This window comes from Botryllus schlosseri, chromosome 16 (assembly GCF_051294905.1).
Source record: "Botryllus schlosseri isolate E-star chromosome 16, Bs_hap1, whole genome shotgun sequence".
Taxonomy (NCBI): Eukaryota; Metazoa; Chordata; class Ascidiacea; order Stolidobranchia; family Styelidae; genus Botryllus; species Botryllus schlosseri.
Genome location: NC_137251.1, coordinates 16,878,499 through 16,893,792, shown reverse-complemented (window position 1 = coordinate 16,893,792; position 15,294 = coordinate 16,878,499). Strand labels below are relative to the sequence as shown.

At 36.6% G+C, this 15,294-nt stretch overlaps 3 protein-coding genes across 3 annotated transcripts in view; 2 read left to right on the top strand and 1 right to left on the bottom strand.

The window, feature by feature from the left end:
- LOC145459247 (uncharacterized) overlaps positions 1 to 15,294 on the top strand; it is a 116,134-nt gene that overhangs the window by 10,263 nt on the left and 90,577 nt on the right. The gene's annotated exons all lie outside the window — the stretch shown is intronic.
- Positions 1 to 15,294, top strand: part of LOC145459226 (superkiller complex protein 2-like) — a 49,349-nt gene that overhangs the window by 22,845 nt on the left and 11,210 nt on the right. The window contains exons 7-15 of the mRNA XM_080337866.1: positions 6,921 to 7,036; positions 8,826 to 8,926; positions 9,398 to 9,485; positions 9,557 to 9,647; positions 10,101 to 10,302; positions 10,532 to 10,616; positions 12,642 to 12,825; positions 13,822 to 13,985; positions 14,407 to 14,619. Coding sequence (XP_080193992.1) covers positions 6,921 to 7,036; positions 8,826 to 8,926; positions 9,398 to 9,485; positions 9,557 to 9,647; positions 10,101 to 10,302; positions 10,532 to 10,616; positions 12,642 to 12,825; positions 13,822 to 13,985; positions 14,407 to 14,619 — 1,244 coding nt within the window. The remainder of the gene's footprint in view (positions 1 to 6,920; positions 7,037 to 8,825; positions 8,927 to 9,397; positions 9,486 to 9,556; positions 9,648 to 10,100; positions 10,303 to 10,531; positions 10,617 to 12,641; positions 12,826 to 13,821; positions 13,986 to 14,406; positions 14,620 to 15,294) is intronic.
- Positions 3 to 5,339, bottom strand: LOC145459246 (glia-derived nexin-like). Its single transcript, XM_080337893.1, has 9 exons — positions 5,316 to 5,339; positions 4,642 to 4,821; positions 3,747 to 3,872; positions 3,142 to 3,333; positions 2,934 to 3,084; positions 2,588 to 2,744; positions 2,299 to 2,429; positions 1,796 to 1,925; positions 3 to 1,502 (listed from the first exon to the last, which is right to left on the bottom strand). The coding sequence occupies exons 2-9, from the start codon at positions 4,812 to 4,814 to the stop codon at positions 1,354 to 1,356; spliced, it is 1,209 nt and encodes a 402-aa protein (XP_080194019.1). The 5' UTR covers positions 4,815 to 4,821; positions 5,316 to 5,339; the 3' UTR covers positions 3 to 1,353.

Sequence of the window (15,294 nt, the reverse complement as noted above, 5' to 3'; positions counted from 1 at the left end):
AATCTGCAAAAACCAAGAAATGGCATGATCAAGAAAAAGTTACAAGCTGATGTAGTAATATCTAACTAAAACAACGCGTTGTGCGTTAAAATCATGAACTTGAATATTACAAATATATGCATTTGAAGCATTACATTTTAAACATAGCATAACATTATTCAGGATGCAGGCAATTGAAAGCTTACTCAACATGTGACTCATGATTGGGTATGAAATCATCACATTTCGAACAATCATTGGTATTTCAAAACGTAAAGTAAAAGAAAGCAATGTGAAGGAATATTTGTGAACGTATGGTTTTAATGACTTGCTAATCTGACATCTGCTGTGAAAAATAGATTTTCAACCTCAGGAGAGCAGTCGCAAATGCACTATTACGCAATGCAAGAACAATTTCTTTGATCCTGCTATTTCAATCATCTGTTTAATTTCAAAATATCCTGAATACTAGCATTTGTATTTCACCACAGATATGTTTGAATTTGCACATAGTCTATACCATGGGTGGGCAGACCTGCTTCATGCACGAGCCGCTTATCAAAAATCTTAGCTTTAAAAGAGCCACAGCACAAAAATTCAAGAATATGAATTTATGACATAACAATGAAATGTAGGCTATCGAATGAAGTTTATTATTGTGTGGTGAGTGGTGATATGGTGTGTCTCCACCTAGGCTGCAAAGTGTTTGAAATAGGAATGTTATGACCTCTAGCAGTACGGGCAGTTCCTTCAAGTGCTGATGAGAATTAAGGGAAGATTTCAGCTCGTTAATCTCAACCACATTTTCTTGGCCAAACTCTGCAGTTATTGCTAGCCTTTACAATACAAATGGAAGAGCCATATTCACCATTACTAGCCCGGCAATGATTGTGACCTACGCTGGCGTAATTAATTATCAAGTTCATTGTTGAACACGATGATTTATCATTGGTTGATGACCAGGCATCCATTGTTGCGGGTGAAATGTATATGTGAACTCGAATCGAGAGTTCAATTGCATATTTCTAACCCTGTAGTGCCACCTACCCCTAAATTTTACAAGTCTTGCGTAAAGCATAAGGAATGAAACAACACGAAAACAATACGCATATTGTTGTTACGCAATAAAATCGATCAATTTATAATCATGTTAAACCTCACTAGCAAAATGGCGAAACGCATGTGGAAGAACCGCGGTCAAAGTTGGAAAGAGCCGCAGTTTGCCCCCCCTCCTCCCTGGTCTATATATTCGTTTTGCAATAGATAGCAGCTCTTCTAAGTAAATGCTGTGGAATTCTAGTCATTATCATGTGGTTACGATATGTGATATATCTCGTTTGTCGCTTGAACTGGTTGAAGTTGGGCGCAATTGGCTTAATTCAAGTCAGCAACTTTCCCAACGAATAGAATGTGTCCATCCCGGACGATACAAAAAACGAACGGCTTGTTGACAGTCACACGATGAACCCTTTGGCTTGATCTTGCAAGAAGTGATACAAGAGTTGCGGCAGAGGCCCTGGTACCTAAACATTTGAAGTATTTTATAAGATGTTATAACTCTGTGAAACATAATCAGAAAACAATGATCAAAGACAACCGAGAAAAATGATGTTCCTAAGTTTAATATAGGTTCTGTTCAATTATGCACGAGCTACCCACTCAAATGAATGATTAAGCTACTTCATTCAGGCCAAAGATAGTGAGCATCATGTCTCATACATTAAATTCCAATACAAGCAGGTTGGGATTGAATATTACATGTCCTTGATTTGGAATATTCATTTGCTGATCTACAACTGAAATACTGATTTCTTACCATATTCATCAACCGTTATCTTTGCTTTGTGCTTAAATGTTGATACGTGAAGGTCTTCACCAGTGGTGATGCCACTGAAATTTGCAGCATTAGTGTCGAACATATCATAAATTCTCATCGAGTGGAATATCTGTGCAAAAAATTCAGATTCTCCTGTTTGAAAGAACTTCTTCCAGACATAATTGTTTGGGTAATTGCATTCATTAATAAATTCACTAGAATGAGTCAAGTATATCAGTATATTAAGAAGAGATGCCAGATTTCAAATACGCAATAGTGCTGCCAAAGTGTCTGGGAAACGTAATACAAACCTTTTCTCCGCATTGATCGTTTTGCAAAGTTTCTGATTTTATATGCGGACGGTAATCACATTGTATCATTATATGGTGCGTTGGCATTATAGAGCAATTTGAAGAAATTTTAATCTGCTATGGCAGTCATTCTTCGACAGCTAATTCTTGCAAGAATACAAAACTTCTTGACTTTGATAATTAGATACTCACTGGCTTCATGTCAATGGCCTCCTCCAGTTCAAATTTAGGCATACTAAGAAATACCGCTTTTGCTGCTGGCTTTGTTGTTATGGTCCCAAAATAGTTCAACAGATTGTTGTAGTTCCAGAATTGGGACCATGCTGCAAAAGTTGAATGATGTATACATGTCCAGACAAGTTCGATAATAAGTATAATATAGTATATATGTAGATTACTTCATTTACGTATAGTTTGAACTGACATAGCTCATTATGTTGCATCCGTTTTAAAGAATTTTTCTGTAAAACACCATATTTACCATAGCTATCCTGAGGCACACTGATCACCATATATGTACCAATAGATGATTTGTAATCAAGGTAAACAGTCTGCACGCCCCTTGATAGTCTCAGGGGAATCTTCATTTTTTCCCCAATGAAATCAACCTGCTGTGTTCCAGCTCGACCATTGAATGTCTGCAAACAAGTTCAATTGTGTATGATATTTGTCGGTCAAATCAAAGTATGGTAATTAAAATGAAATCACAATATTATATCAATATACTTCTAAAATACTTAATTTCGTTCCTGTCATTAACGTTGATGCTTATAAATCCTTTCAAATACGAATTACTACTGATGCGACTGGTACTATGTTTTGCTTACCTTTTGTCCTTGTAGCTTCATCGTGGTTCTCCATTTTGCTTTGAAGTAAAGTCCATTGACCAGAACAAGGCGAGTAAGTTCATTCAGATCATCGGGGCTTACCAAATCTTGAATCATCCCTCCCGTTTTATTGTGAACCCATTTGTTTATTCTTGAAACCAGTGCCATGTTAAACGATGGAAATAATGTGCAATTAGTGCTACTTTACTTCTGTGCTGCTTTAGATGGAAGACTGAAATCCAAGTTTTCTGCTTCCGCACCGTAGTGTTGCTCCAATTCAGTGGCGTAATCCGGTATTATCTCAAATTGGTCTTGGATGTACATTTTATTTGCCATAGTTACAAGCGCTTTGTCTTGTCGCTTTGGTGTTTTCAAATCAAACACCCTATTCCCGGTTTTCCTATCGAAAAAATATTGTTTATGGTTCTGCTCGATCACTGATCTGTGCAAGTGTTCATAGCTGAATTACCGTGACAGTATTCCGACATTGATCACACATATGCCATTATGTCGGTGAAAATGAGTACCATGATTTACTGCTGACTTTTAAAGAGCTTCTTGAAAGCACAAAATTTCTATATACGACTGAATAGTATATTGATATTGAAATAAATCCAAATATTTTCGTCTGACTGAGACTTGGAAAGAAGATTGTATATCAACAATCATATATTTGGTGATACGATTGTTGATAAACATTGTTTTTTCCAATTCTCTACTAGTTGCTGATAATTACCCCTGACGAGTGTCATCCGAAAATATTTGGGTTTATTTCAATATGAATATACTATTCAATTGTATACTGACTTTTACCTAAACAGATTGCCCAGGTTTGTCACCCATTCCGCATCTGCTGACTGGAGTAACATAGCAGTTTGAATCTGACTCTTGGTTTCTCCTCTTGCACCGGCCTCGAGCATTCCCAGTACTTCGGCTAAGCTGAAGATAAAGTCTTTGTGATAATTGGTTTTTAATACTTGAAAGTCACAATACTGAAGAGATTATTATTTTTGGTTATATCTGCACCTTCCTTGTCCACCAGCAAATGAATCTCATGCGCTCATGGTATGTATATGTACATATTGTGTGTATGTATATCATTAGTCGGTGTATACTCAGTGACAAACAACAAGTACAACAATTTATAATGTCCTATTTCTATAAGAATACTAGGTTTGGGGTGATTGCAGAGTTTGTTAGTCTATTACCTTGAAATGTTGTCGATAGGCTGATCTTGTACAATCAACACCCACAAAGGTACAACTTGCCGTAGATGGTAATCAAACAACAATATGTGCTTACCTATTGAGATATTTTGTGAGGAAATTCACAGGTTCCTGTGTTCCTATCTTTTAAATACGGGTTTTCAAGTATTTAATCAGAACATCTGAAGTGCGGAAGTAGGTGTAATCAGATTTTGGGTATTTTATCTTTTCCCATCATAATAGAGAGTTCCCAATAAACCTATTAAGTCCAGAGTCATTCACACGCTCAAAGACATTACAAAGGGATGGCACTTGCTGAACCAATACGATTTTGTGTGTACTGTACAGCGTGGATGTTGGAGAGTAATTGATCACTTTCATTTGACTTTGGACATCTTGCTTGTAATACCCAAGCCTCATCTTATCAAAAGCATTGCAATATAGAATCCATTTATTTTTAAAGCCCCCTAATATATATACACTATACATCATATGATTGGTACCTGGTAGGAGAGTAAATCATGTTTCCTGTGCCGGAGTTGATTGTCGTATAAGTGAGGTATGCAGCGAATCTACGAAGAGCAATTTTGAATTCTTCTATGGACTTCTTCGGTGTTCTTGCTGTGACATCTTCTAATACCACACACCATATCACGATAAGTATTGGTAACCTCATTTTGAAACTTAAAAAAAAAAGGAATTTTCAAAATTATTAATTAGTGCAAAGACACAACTAAATATGATGTTACTAGTAAAGTATATATACATACACTTACACAGTAAAAACCTGTATATTTGGCACAGTTGAGTTTTGGGTGTTCCAGCCCCAAATTTGACATACCTTTGGGCGGAATTGTTTAAGAGAGTCAGAAAATCCCCAGTCCCAGTCTGAGTCTCTATGTAATATACCAACAAGTGGGTTGCTTTGATTTACAGATTCCTAGAACACTTCCGAAAATGGGTAAAACAACTATTATGTGCTGCTCTATGTTGTGATCTTGTGCTGCACGATCATTATTTCATGATCATGACCACCACAAGATTGGAGATTTTAGATTAATAAAGTTTTCTCATACATCACTCAATAATTCTTAGTACCATTATCACAGCTGTTCTTTGGTCGGTCATAATTCGAAAATATAATGAAGTGTTCATTTTAAGTCATTGTGCCATCTACCTCTGAAAATCTTTGGCAACCGTAATACCAGTCAGTCAATGCTGCTTTCGAAAAAAGATCTCTTTATCAGCGTGTCTGACATCAACTGATACAGATGCCAGCAAACTTCCACTTGAATGGGGTGAATGCATTGGATTGGCTACAAAAATACTGCAACAGGAAGTAATAGATATGCTTGCAATGTACAGTGTGTACCAACCACTCAAAGTAACCTTGCATCTTGTTTCTCAATACTGACTGCTTCCATTGATATGAAATCAAACCCTCCTACTTACCAACTGATATTCTATCAATATGCTCATTGCATTTACCTTCTCAACTAAACTGTCAACTGCTGGCAACGCTGAGGTCGAACTTATAAATAAATCCATTGCCGATGTGCTTGAGAGAAATTTAAATTCTTATTATTGTGGAATATGCTTAATATCTGCAGGCTGTAAAAGCCCAAATGGAGATCAGCGAAACCTATTATCAACAATTCTTCTGGTATGACCAATAATTATCAGAATTTCTGGTCTTACTTCTAAATCAATTTAAATCCTTTCCTACAAGGACAAAAGTCAGGGATTAATGTCAACAATCATATAACTATACGTTTTGCGATCCACATCTGATTCTTATAATTTTGAAACTATATTTTAATAGATTTATGATTTCACTGTGATTTCTACATGTGTTTTGTTAAGAATTTGACAGCCCCAGGCTAAATCCTATACAGCATCATTTTGAATAACATGTAATTGACACATCATTTTCCATAATTGACTAGAGTTTGCTTATGCAGACTTTGTATCAGTAAATACCTAAAGTTATGAATCCATAATTCCATTAAGTGAACAAATGATCCTTATTGGACTCAAATGAACCAAAATTTTGTGAATCGCTCGATTTAATTCACGAAGTGTCCAGGTATGCGTGAACTTGCGCAGGAATCAGTAACATACAGATTATATTACAAAACCTGTGACACCAAACATTCTACCGGCGCAACATTACAATTTATCCAGAAATTCAATAATTCGATTCGATAATCATATGTGGTATATTCATTATCAGATTTTGACTGAATTCCTTTACTCATGTGATCTGATCTACTTGCTAATGATATTTTGCAGCATTGTAATACAGACTACCATTCATTTTATCCAGAGATGGATAACTACTGCAACTGAAACATCAAAAATTAGCAATCGTCATCTGTTAATTTAATGTTTTCCTAAAAAAATATTCAGGTTCATTTCAATATGAATATACTATTCAATTGTATATAGAAGTTCTGTACCTCCAAGAAGCTTTTCCTAAAATACTGTAAATTCTAAGATATAATATACTTACTGAAATAATTCTTTCTGTCATCTTGTTCATCAGACCGGCTTGTATCACTGACATTTTATATGAAAGTGTTATCTCTTTTGTCATACTTAACCCATAAGTTAATCCGCGAATTGATGAGTAGATTTACGGACGCAAATTATTTATATATGCCAACCAGATTGTAAAAACTGACCAATTTTCAGTTTCTGTCCATTTTCGAAAGCTGGCTTCAGGCATAGAATTCAGTGCATGATGGAAATTTGTCCATAGACATTACGTTTTCTGTTTCAGGCTTGGGGAAGCTTTCAGATTCTTTGAATATTTCTGACCTTATTCACAGCGAAGACAATGTGATTAACGAATGGATCCTGCAAGAGAAGGATATTGGAAACGACCAGCAAGACGCTGTATGTGTATATCATTGTTGTGCGCAAATGTGTAAAAGACAGTCTTTGCTGAAATACATTCCTTATTTCGATCTTACATCATCACCAAGGCTATGTAATGATTTTAATCTCAACATATGGTAATCGGATGGTAGCCAGGTTACTGATATCGTCTAGGGGGAATGAGTTGCATGCCCCTGACCTATAGTGTCTATTCCTACTTAATAATTAAGAGTTTTCTGCTATTCTACATACAGCACTTGATATGAAATATTCACTGATACTTTGGAGACATACAGAATAGTTTTCCCAGAAATCAGCTGTAGGACTTGACACTCTTAATCCACATGGAGGACACTAAAAATATGTTTATTGCGGTTACGGGCAATTATTCACTTGCGAACGTGACCTTGCCCTTGTATAATTGCTCTTGATTTTCACATGCGTTTATGTCATCTACATCATGACATTTGTATGCTTTAATACTAATGTGAGCCTCAGGGTAGTAAATTTTTCAATTTACTATTCCGATCCCTTCTATATTACTTCAATTTCCCTCGTTTTTGTTGGCCAACATTTCGGCATTTGTATAAGTCATGACTCACTAACTGAAATAATCCCTTTGTAAAATTCAATTTCTCATGCAAAATCAGTATACCAAGAAGATGGCTTGTTGTATCACAACTGCAGACTTCCTAATCAGCTGGAATGACACATATTAGTACAAATCACCTGCAGCCCGCTCTATAAACTTTGAGAAGGTAGCTTTGAAGATTTTTGTGAATGCAATTTATGATTAAGTGAATGTCATGTGACTTGAAATTGATCTTGCCAAATCCTGACTTGAAAATTTGATCGTTGGCCTCATTGTTGTGAAAAGGTAATTAAATCGTCATTAGCCATCAGCACTTGTAAGTTTCATAAGCACTTATGCCTCGGAATTGTCTAAAAGATTGCTCGAGGACTTCTGTTGTGAATCATTCGCAATTACTGTTTGAGCCTCGTGTGTGTGGTTCCCTATTCAAAAATCTGTGTGATCTCGACTTCTGTGTTGTTACTATTTTTAATTTCGAATCACTATCAAATCCCTACCATGTCATAAGTACTAATGAGACACAGTTGCAGGTATAAGCTGTTTTGTAAGCTGGTTTCACATGTATGATGTCATTTGACACATCCATTACATTTCTGTTAAATTACTGTCCATACATATGTAACTCTAGACTTTCATACCTCAATACTCCAAGGATATGTAGCTTGATGTTTGAAGATATTTTTGGTCTTGAAACGAAATTTCTAAATATAAATATTATAAGCATACATGATAGATTATTTCAATCAAAGTGAATTTTACTTATTTTTGGCCTCTTACCAATATACAGTAAAGGCCATAATTAATTTTAATTGGACGCATACACAATACCTAACCCACTGGAAATATAAGGATTGCCAATTTCAATTATTCAAATCTAAATAGAAACCTGGTCAGATATATTATATTCATCATCCGATAATTGCGTTGCTATGTTCAACGGTAATTGATGACCTTTGGCTAACAGGGCATATTTTCTTCTCTAGGTGGAGATATATGTTTAATTACTTAATACAAGAGTCACCAACTCACACCTTGTTGCCTTTTTCATGGCTGTTTCAAGATTTCAGTAAAAATGCATGCCGACTAACTGGCACTCATATCGGTGTATGAGTGATTATTGTACATAACAGTTCTTGGTGTACATTGTACATGTACTACTTGATACTACTCAATCCAATATTCTGTTCCAAGTGGAAACATTACATTGTGATTCAGAATCCCTCTGAAGACAGCCAGCCTTTGGCAAGAAGTGCCTCTCTCGAGAATATGTTGGAAAAACAGCAGGACAATCTGGGACATGACAGCTCGCCTAAAAAGTAATGCAAGTTGAAATGCTATGTTTCAAGATAATCTTTTTCATTGGAAATAGTTATTATAATCTGATTTGTTAGTATTGTGTGAAACTGTCAAGTATGAACATGAAATTTCCGAAAATCCCTTTTTGCAATCTCTCAGATACCCCACGGACTGCTGCAGTTCATCTTCAGTAAGGACTTGAATAAGAATGTCATAGTACGGTCAATTCTGATCTGTTGCTACACTAATGCTATTACTAGTAATAAACTTTCTTTGAACATGAGAAAAAATGCTTTAAACAAAGCTTAAAAAGCATGCTAATCCCATGATTTGAATTATTTAATATGCAATGATCAGTTCAATATTATTTCTGACTAACACAAGAAAATCTTCTAGCTTATTTTAGCAAAGTTTTAATTCACAAATTTTTTGTAGTAGTTGACTTCATGCATCCGAAACGCCCCTGATACCCAATCCTTAACATTTTTCAGGCTAGCAAAAGAGGTGTGGGCCGAGGAAATCGATATCAGCAAACCAATGACTGAATTTCACAAAATCGTTCCGAACATGGCACACAAGGTAACAAATCATTGTTCAACATAACATCCACACCTGCTAATGAAGAACTGTTTTTTATCATTTCCGTTTAGTATCCTTTTGAGCTGGATACGTTCCAGAAGCAAGCCGTCATATGCCTGGAGAATCATCAAAGTGTGTTTGTCGCCGCTCATACTTCTGCAGGTGCGCGAAATAGACCTACTGATTTCATGGAGTAGAAAAACACATCGGTCAGAAGAATTGGACACCTCGAAAATGTTCAGCTTTTTCAAATTAGATTTAGAATTATAACCACACAGTTCTTTCCAGATTAGATTGTTATTAGAATTATTGAATTCGATAAAACTTGGAAATTGATTTAAATTCCGAATTAGTAATCAGGTTCAGTTCATGTCGAACCAGAGTTCATTCTTCTATGCGTGAGAACAGCAAATGTCTATACACCAAGTTTAGCTGTTTCGCACTATGGTCATACAGTTCTCCTGTAGCATTTTCAGGAATACCAGTAATTCAGTTAAAATGAAATTTAAGCATTGAAACATTTCACAAATTAGATTAGAATTAGATTACCGTACTGATAAGTCTAATTGGACATCTAGGGACAAAATACGTAACGTAAGCTGAAAACATTTTCAGGTAAAACCGTTGTGGCGGAATACGCGATTGCGCTCTCGAAGAAGCACATGACCCGAGTCATTTACACCTCCCCTATCAAAGCGTTATCCAATCAAAAGTATAGGGATTTCAAAACTACGTTTCAAGACGTCGGGCTGCTCACGGGAGATGTGCAATTACATCCTGAAGCTTCTTGTCTCATTATGACGACCGAGATTTTAAGGTATTGTTTTTCCTTTGCTATAATATTCGTTTATGCTTTTTGCGAATTCAATGATATTGTCAATAGTATATTAGTCAGGGCTTATCAATAGCAAAAACTTCTCTGAATCCAACTAGATTGCATCTGCTTATACGACTTATATTTGGTTGCTTACACCTCAAACTTGCTACAACCATTCAGGATTTGCCATTAGCCAAATAGTTTTGACACTTGATGATACATAATTCAGATCGATGCTTTATAACGGATCAGAAGTGATCAGAGACTTGGAATGGGTGATTTTCGATGAAGTACATTACATCAACGATTCAGAGGTGAGTGAATGAATGGTTATCAAAAATCTAAAATCTGAAGCCAAACTATGTTGATATTGTATAATCTGCAAATTGAGGAGCGTCCGGCTTCTTGATCGGTATGTCGTGGGTTCAATCTCCGGCCAGGTCAGACCAAAGGCCTGATTAGTAACACTGGTATCCATGACTTACCCTCTTGGCGCTCAGCATTACCGGGATTGGGATGAAGGAGTGGTGCAAGACTTGAAAAGCCTTAAAAAGTCAGATCTCGGGGGTGGGAAGACCTGCTCGTTCTGCGGGCCGCATATCAAAAATCTTAGCTTTAAAAAAGCCACAACACTAAAATTCAAAAATACAAATTTATTAACTCACAATGAAATTCAGGCTATCAATTGAAGTTTATTATGTTGTTGTGATACGGTACGTCTCCACCTGGGATGCAAGGTGTTTTGAATTAGGCTGATATAACATAACGCCAGAGCAGTGCGGAGCAGTTCCTTCAAGTGCCGATGCGAATTTAAGGAAGATTTCAGCTCGGTAATCTCATTACTCCGTAAATCTGTCTTCGTTGGGTAACTCCTGCAAAGTTTTGGTGTTTGTTTTCGTAATGACGCTGCGAGTTTCTGTTCTATTTTCCAGTTCATACTTTCTTTTCTTGCAATTATCGTTCGATAAAATTTTATTGGCCAAACTCTTCAGATCTTGCTAGCTTTTACAATAGAAATGGTAGAGCCGTATTGACCATTGCTTACCCGTAAATGATTGTGACTCGCGCTTGCATGATTAATCATTGATGATCCCTTGATCAGGCACCATTTTTGCTGGTGAAATGTTTATGTGAACTCGATTCGAGAGTTCAATTGCAAAGTTCTAACCCTGTTGTGTCGCCAGCTCTTATATTTTACAAGTCTTCCATATACCATAAGCAAAGAAACAACACTAAAACAATACGTATATTAGTAATATGCAACAGAATGCATCAATTTATAACCAGGTTCAACTACTGTAGGTAAACTACATGTGCATGTGCAATCATTAGAGAGCCACAATCAAAGGCTGAAAGAGCCGCAGTTTGCCCACCCCTGCTATATCTGCACCTCCCTTATCCAACGGCATATGCACATCATGCAATCATGGTATGCATATTGCATATGCACAGATAGTGTGTAAGTGTATGTATATCATGAGTCGGTGTATGTGCCACGAAAAAATCTAGGACAAAATATACAACGTCCTATTACTAACAAAAATGAATTGACGACACTGCAAATAGGTGCAAGTTTTGTAAATTTATCCAGTTGCCGTAATGTAGAGGGGTTATTTCACGCACTCATATTACGATAATTACAACAACAGAGTGATGAACGCCTCAAAATTCAAGTCTAAAAAGTGACTGGCATTGCCTCAAACTCTATCAAATAGAATGGGAAGTACTTACAAAGCAACTGCTTAAGTATCACATGTAGTCAAGGCCTCCATTACTACTGAAAAAAAGATGAGAAATTTTGTTACTGACCTCGTCACATGATCTGTGCACTCATTTTGCCAATGTTCAGACTGTTGTAAAATACTTCCTTCGGTCCAGACTTGGAATTATTTAATTATGTAGTTGTGTAATTAGACTAATTGAAGTGAAATGCCAGTAATCTAATAGTAGTCTAACTTTTGGAATGATAATATGATATAATTTTGATTCTAATGTAATTTCTGGTTTTCGTGAAAATGCTACAGGCGAATTGCATAGTCCTAAATAAGCCTAGCTCGGTGTACAGACATTGGCCATTCTCATGCTTGAATAAGAATAAATTCTGATTCGACATGAACTTGATGTGATTTTTGTTGTATTTCTTGCTAATTTGGAATTTAGTTAAATTTCCAAATTTTCGAGATATCAGTAATTCTAATTGTAATCCTATTTGGAAAAAAAACTGTGTACCGTGTAGCTATAGTGCTGGTTCTAATCTAATTTGTAAAAACTCAAAAATTTTCTAGTTGTACAGCTCTGCCTCAGTTGTGTAGAATCGATTTTATGGTCTCGATTTTTAGAGAGGTGTCGTATGGGAGGAGGTCTTGATCATGCTGCCGGAACATTGCAACGTTATCCTGCTGAGCGCGACGGTGCCGAACACGGTTGAATTCGCCAACTGGGTCGGAAGAACGAAGAAAAAGAAGATTTTCGTCATAAGCACTTTGAAAAGGCCGGTGCCATTGGAGCATTTTCTGTACACGGGTATGTCGGTAACTATGTACGTTTACTTTTTCGGAGCGCCAACATAGGTTTGTATACTGGCCTAATTGCTGCAATAGCCGTTTACCAAGTGCTACCAACTCATTCTGTTACCATGACATTCACTGGGTCATATGACCCACGTTTTTCTATAGTGCACGAGCCCAGTGACCACCACCAAAACATAGACCAGTGCTAATCAAATGAAGTACTTTTTCAGTGCTGCAGCCGGACTTTTTCAATCTAAACTAACTCCATCATTCTCACTATGTTTGGGTCTACTTATAGCTGTGAGTCAGCGTTTTCAAACTTTATACCGGAAAAGATTTCGCATCTTTGTGACAAGTGAAAACCCTCACCACTGCCTACGACTCGCTATCACCACTTTAAGACCAAGATTTGAGAACTAGCAAGAATTGAAAAAGTCTTCCACTAGCTGGGACTAGCAGGAAAAAAATACATTTCGCTTGTTGCTTTTGCTGATACTGCTCTACCGTATTTTGTATGTAGTTACACCACATTACATTGGTGTGACTGTAAGTTATTTCATGAGAGTTTTATTGGAGCCAAGCAAATTTGTAACTGGGCGTTTACAAAAATGGTTGAGTTGCCCTGACATAGACCAATGTTTAAAAATGTAGCGCCGCACAATAACACGGCTATTGCAAACTAAAGACGAATAGTAAAGATAGCATTAACAGTATAGCACCCAAGAAAGTGTTGTTCTGCGGAGCCCAGTTTGGTAATCGCTGGTCTTGGAGTTACCTTCTGGCGATCCTGGTATGGGTTGGTTGCAAAGCAGTCATGTACCAATCTGGTTTGTTGAGTGTCAACTAAGTACTGTTTTTCAAGTAGTTCTAGTTCTAGTTTTAGTTACGGATTTTGAAAATCCATTAGTTTGTACAAGTCTGTTTTAAATCCATACCGGTACCCTTGCAAGTGATTTCTCCGGAGCTGCTTACATAACACACACAAAATCGTATTCTTTTTCGGCTTCAGGCAATAGCAATAAGACCAGCAATGAAATGTTCCTGCTGCTGGATCACAACAGAAAGTTTCATGTGACCGCACATAACAAGGCGGTCGACGCTAAAAAAGAAAGGATGAGCAAGCACCAAAAATCGTTTGGCGCTAAAAGTGGGAAAGCTTCAACCCCTGGATCGGTAAGAATATATATTGAAAAGTTATGTGTTCTTGAGAACAGTGGGTTCATCATCTATTGCGTTCTATGACATTCTCGGCTTAACTAGGGATATGATAGGCTTCTAGTTAAGAACTGTAAAACTTAATATAGCAATAATCGTCATGATGCTGAATGCTATTTGCAAAACGAGCTTATGCGACAGTCATGGTTGAGTGAAAAAAAGAAAAATGAATTTAAAAAAGTGCCGTTGATATTTGGTCCTAAATATGAAATGAATTACTTCTATCATGATTTCAGGTTGTTGCACCCTCTAGTGGCCATGCAATTTCACCGAATGAGCCGAAATCAGCTAATTTTGCCATATCTAGATAACTGCTTATGCTAAAAAGCCAGTGCCCGCTAAATTTTTCTTCTGACCAACTGCAACATCTTGTGATCAGGATAAAGGCGTCTGGCTCTCTATCGTCGAACGTTTGAGGAAAAAAGAGCAACTTCCTGTAGTCGCTTTCACATTTTCGAGAAGACGTTGTGACGAAAACGCGTCCATGTTGACGTCGCTCGATTTAACGTCATCGTCGGAAAAAAGCGAAATTCACACGTTTTTCACAAAGTGCATTCACAAGCTGAAGGGCACAGATCGGAAATTGCCGCAGGTTGGATATGCGCTCTATTGATACGTCTATTACAGAACATTTACTGTTAAAGTTACCACAGGTTCGTAATAAATACACTTGTTGATATTTGCTGAAACAGAAGTACATACATTTGCTGTTTAAGTTCGAGGAATTTTGTAAGCAGCAGCACAATTATTCCAAATGAGATCAACCAAAAATGAATTTGGTCTGTATCGTATTTTGGATTATGCAGATATTTGGCACAATTCGTTGTGAAGTATATATAATTAAATCTTAATTTGAATCACAGAAATAGTTTTAGAGAAATCGCATCATAAAAAAACAAGCTTTTTCTGGTCATTCAATTATGAAATTGATGTGCTTTTTAAGGCAGATTTGAAAAAGCCTCTATTGTATAGTGAGCTATTTTTACATGAGAAAGTTGTAATTTTTTTTATGCTCTGTACATAAATTGATCTATGAGTATGTTCTGTGATTGAGATTGCGTTTTCTTCACCAATATTTCACCAGATTTAAAATGGTCCGTGTATGAGCTATTTTGGTAGTAAAAAGTTGTTATTTTTATTATGCTGTGGTAGGCTATCCATGGCTATCCATTGTGTTTTCAGTACGATGTACCGTCACTAGAAATCGAATATGTCTGTCTGAACAAATCGTGTGTAAATCTCTTCTGTTTCTGCATTGTACCAATAT